This window comes from Anneissia japonica, unplaced genomic scaffold (assembly GCF_011630105.1).
Source record: "Anneissia japonica isolate Jap-2015-1 unplaced genomic scaffold, ASM1163010v1 scaffold288204_len40639_cov168, whole genome shotgun sequence".
Classification (NCBI taxonomy): domain Eukaryota; kingdom Metazoa; phylum Echinodermata; class Crinoidea; order Comatulida; family Comatulidae; genus Anneissia; species Anneissia japonica.
In genome coordinates, this window is record NW_022711347.1 from 11,638 (window position 1) to 13,705 (window position 2,068).

General features: G+C 36.7%; 1 protein-coding gene across 1 annotated transcript in view; it reads left to right on the plus strand.

Moving 5' to 3' along the window:
• Window positions 1–2,068, plus strand: part of LOC117107450 (integumentary mucin A.1-like) — a gene marked incomplete at both ends in the record, with an annotated part of 6,873 nt that overhangs the window by 4,429 nt on the left and 376 nt on the right. Inside the window, one exon of the mRNA XM_033249151.1 lies at window positions 1,967–2,023. Within this exon, the coding sequence (XP_033105042.1) occupies window positions 1,967–2,023 (57 nt within the window). The remainder of the gene's footprint in view (window positions 1–1,966; window positions 2,024–2,068) is intronic.

Genomic DNA, 2,068 nt, shown 5'->3' on the forward strand with positions numbered 1-2,068 from the left:
AGTTGCTATGGTGATGACCTTGTATTTTATACGTCAATGTGTTAACTTTGTCCAATAAGAGATGTTTATTATATAAAAATATTGTATCTCATGATTTTTGCTTGGTCAATGACAAATGTACAGCAATTTTGCTGATTTTGCTTCGTTGCTATGGACGATAAAAATAGTGTTGCTATGCAATTATATCAAAGGTTTCAGGATTTTTTTTACATAATTCTATTCTATAATAATAATAGATAATTCAGATGTTATAAATATTCATTAAACCTATGTAAATGAAGATTATAATAAACGTAAAGCTTCCTGTATACTTAAATTTCATAAATAAAATAGGAAATTTAATTTACATAGCAACGGTTGCTATGGTGATTGAAATTATAGTTTTTCTTAACGCAAGATTCATTTTCGATGATTATCGAATATTTTGAGTAAGTTTTACCAATTGTTGATAATTATTATTCGAGTAATGTTAATTTTTATATAACTATATATAACTAAAACTATAATTTAAAGCGGAAAATTGGCGGCCATTTTGAATGCGTAATTTGGAGGTGTTCCCTCAAATGGATTTTGGGTAATTTTGAGTTCTGAACCTCTCAAGACGTATATTTTCAGAAAATATCAAAATCAGCCGGTAGTACTTCCATTGCCACCTCTACCCCAAAATAGCCTCTAATCTGCTCGCCTAAGAAGGATGACTTTTTCAGCAATTTCTTGTTGCGAAATACCTCAGCTCGTGTGCGGTAGGTGGAGAATTTTATGATAATCGCACGTGGTTTAGTGCGGGATTTGTTGACCTGGCGTACTTTCTTCCGTCCAAGACGGTGTGTACGGTCAATATCGATTAGCTCAACATCATCACAGACACGAGTTGTTATAACATCTAAAGCTAATGTGTCAGTGTAATAGCAGTCAATTACGCCTACTGTACTGTTCAGGATAGTCGATTTTGTCCACCATACATCGATATGCTTATCGTTTTCCTCTTGTAGAGAGGTGATGTCAACCGCTAAAGTCTCGTTGTATAGGGCAACACTGCTATGAATATTACATCTAGATGTGTATAAGAGACAGCCACCATGCATCACTTATTGATCTTATGGACTATTTCGTTTTCGCATATTGATGCAATAATCTTATCCATAAGGTTGGGTGATGATAGTATGTGTTTGCTTATCGTCGTAGCAACAATTCTTACAAGTTCTTTATCGTCAGAGAAGCTGCTTAACATCTCTCATTGAGGACGACGGGTCTGCCGTCAGGCTTGTTGTTGTTCCGAGGTACTGATTTTTACTGGTACGGGTGAAGCAGGCTGGGCGGCAGGCTGAAGTCCATCAATGACCTGGTCAAGAATTGCATCACTTATTGATCTTATGGACTATTTCGTTTTCGCATATTGATGCAATAATCTTATCCATAAGGTTGGGTGATGATAGTATGTGTTTGCTTATCGTCGTAGCAACAATACTTACAAGTTCTTTATCGTCAGAGTAGCTCTTCAGCTTCTCTCAATGACGACGACGGGTCTGCCGTCAGTTTTGTTGTTGTTCCGAGGAACTGGTTTTTACTGGTACGGGTGAAGCAGGCTGGGCGGCAGGTGAAGTCCATCAATGGTCGTACCAACGGAAGACTCAGACAATTTGTCGATGGTTTTCATGCAAGCCCGTTTAGATTTTGAGCTCGATCTGGTCGACATTACTTCTTAAAGTGTTGATGTTTAGTTTTTTGTCTGTCTCTTATACACATCTAGATGTGTATAAGAGACAGTTTGACAACTGTACCTACTACGGACAAGACAACAGTCACAACCACACCATCAGGTGAGGCTTGTTTAACTATTGAAAAACTTGTATTATGAAGAACATGTCGTTTATGATATACTTATGCCAAGGAAACTTGTATTTAAGAACAAAATGATGCTTATGATATAAATATTCCACCAGTTTATCGATTCATTATTTTACAGAGGATTTGACAACTGTACCTACTACAGACAAGACAACAGTCACAACCACACCATCAGGTGAGGCTTGTTTAACTATTGGAAAACTTGTATTATGAAGAACAT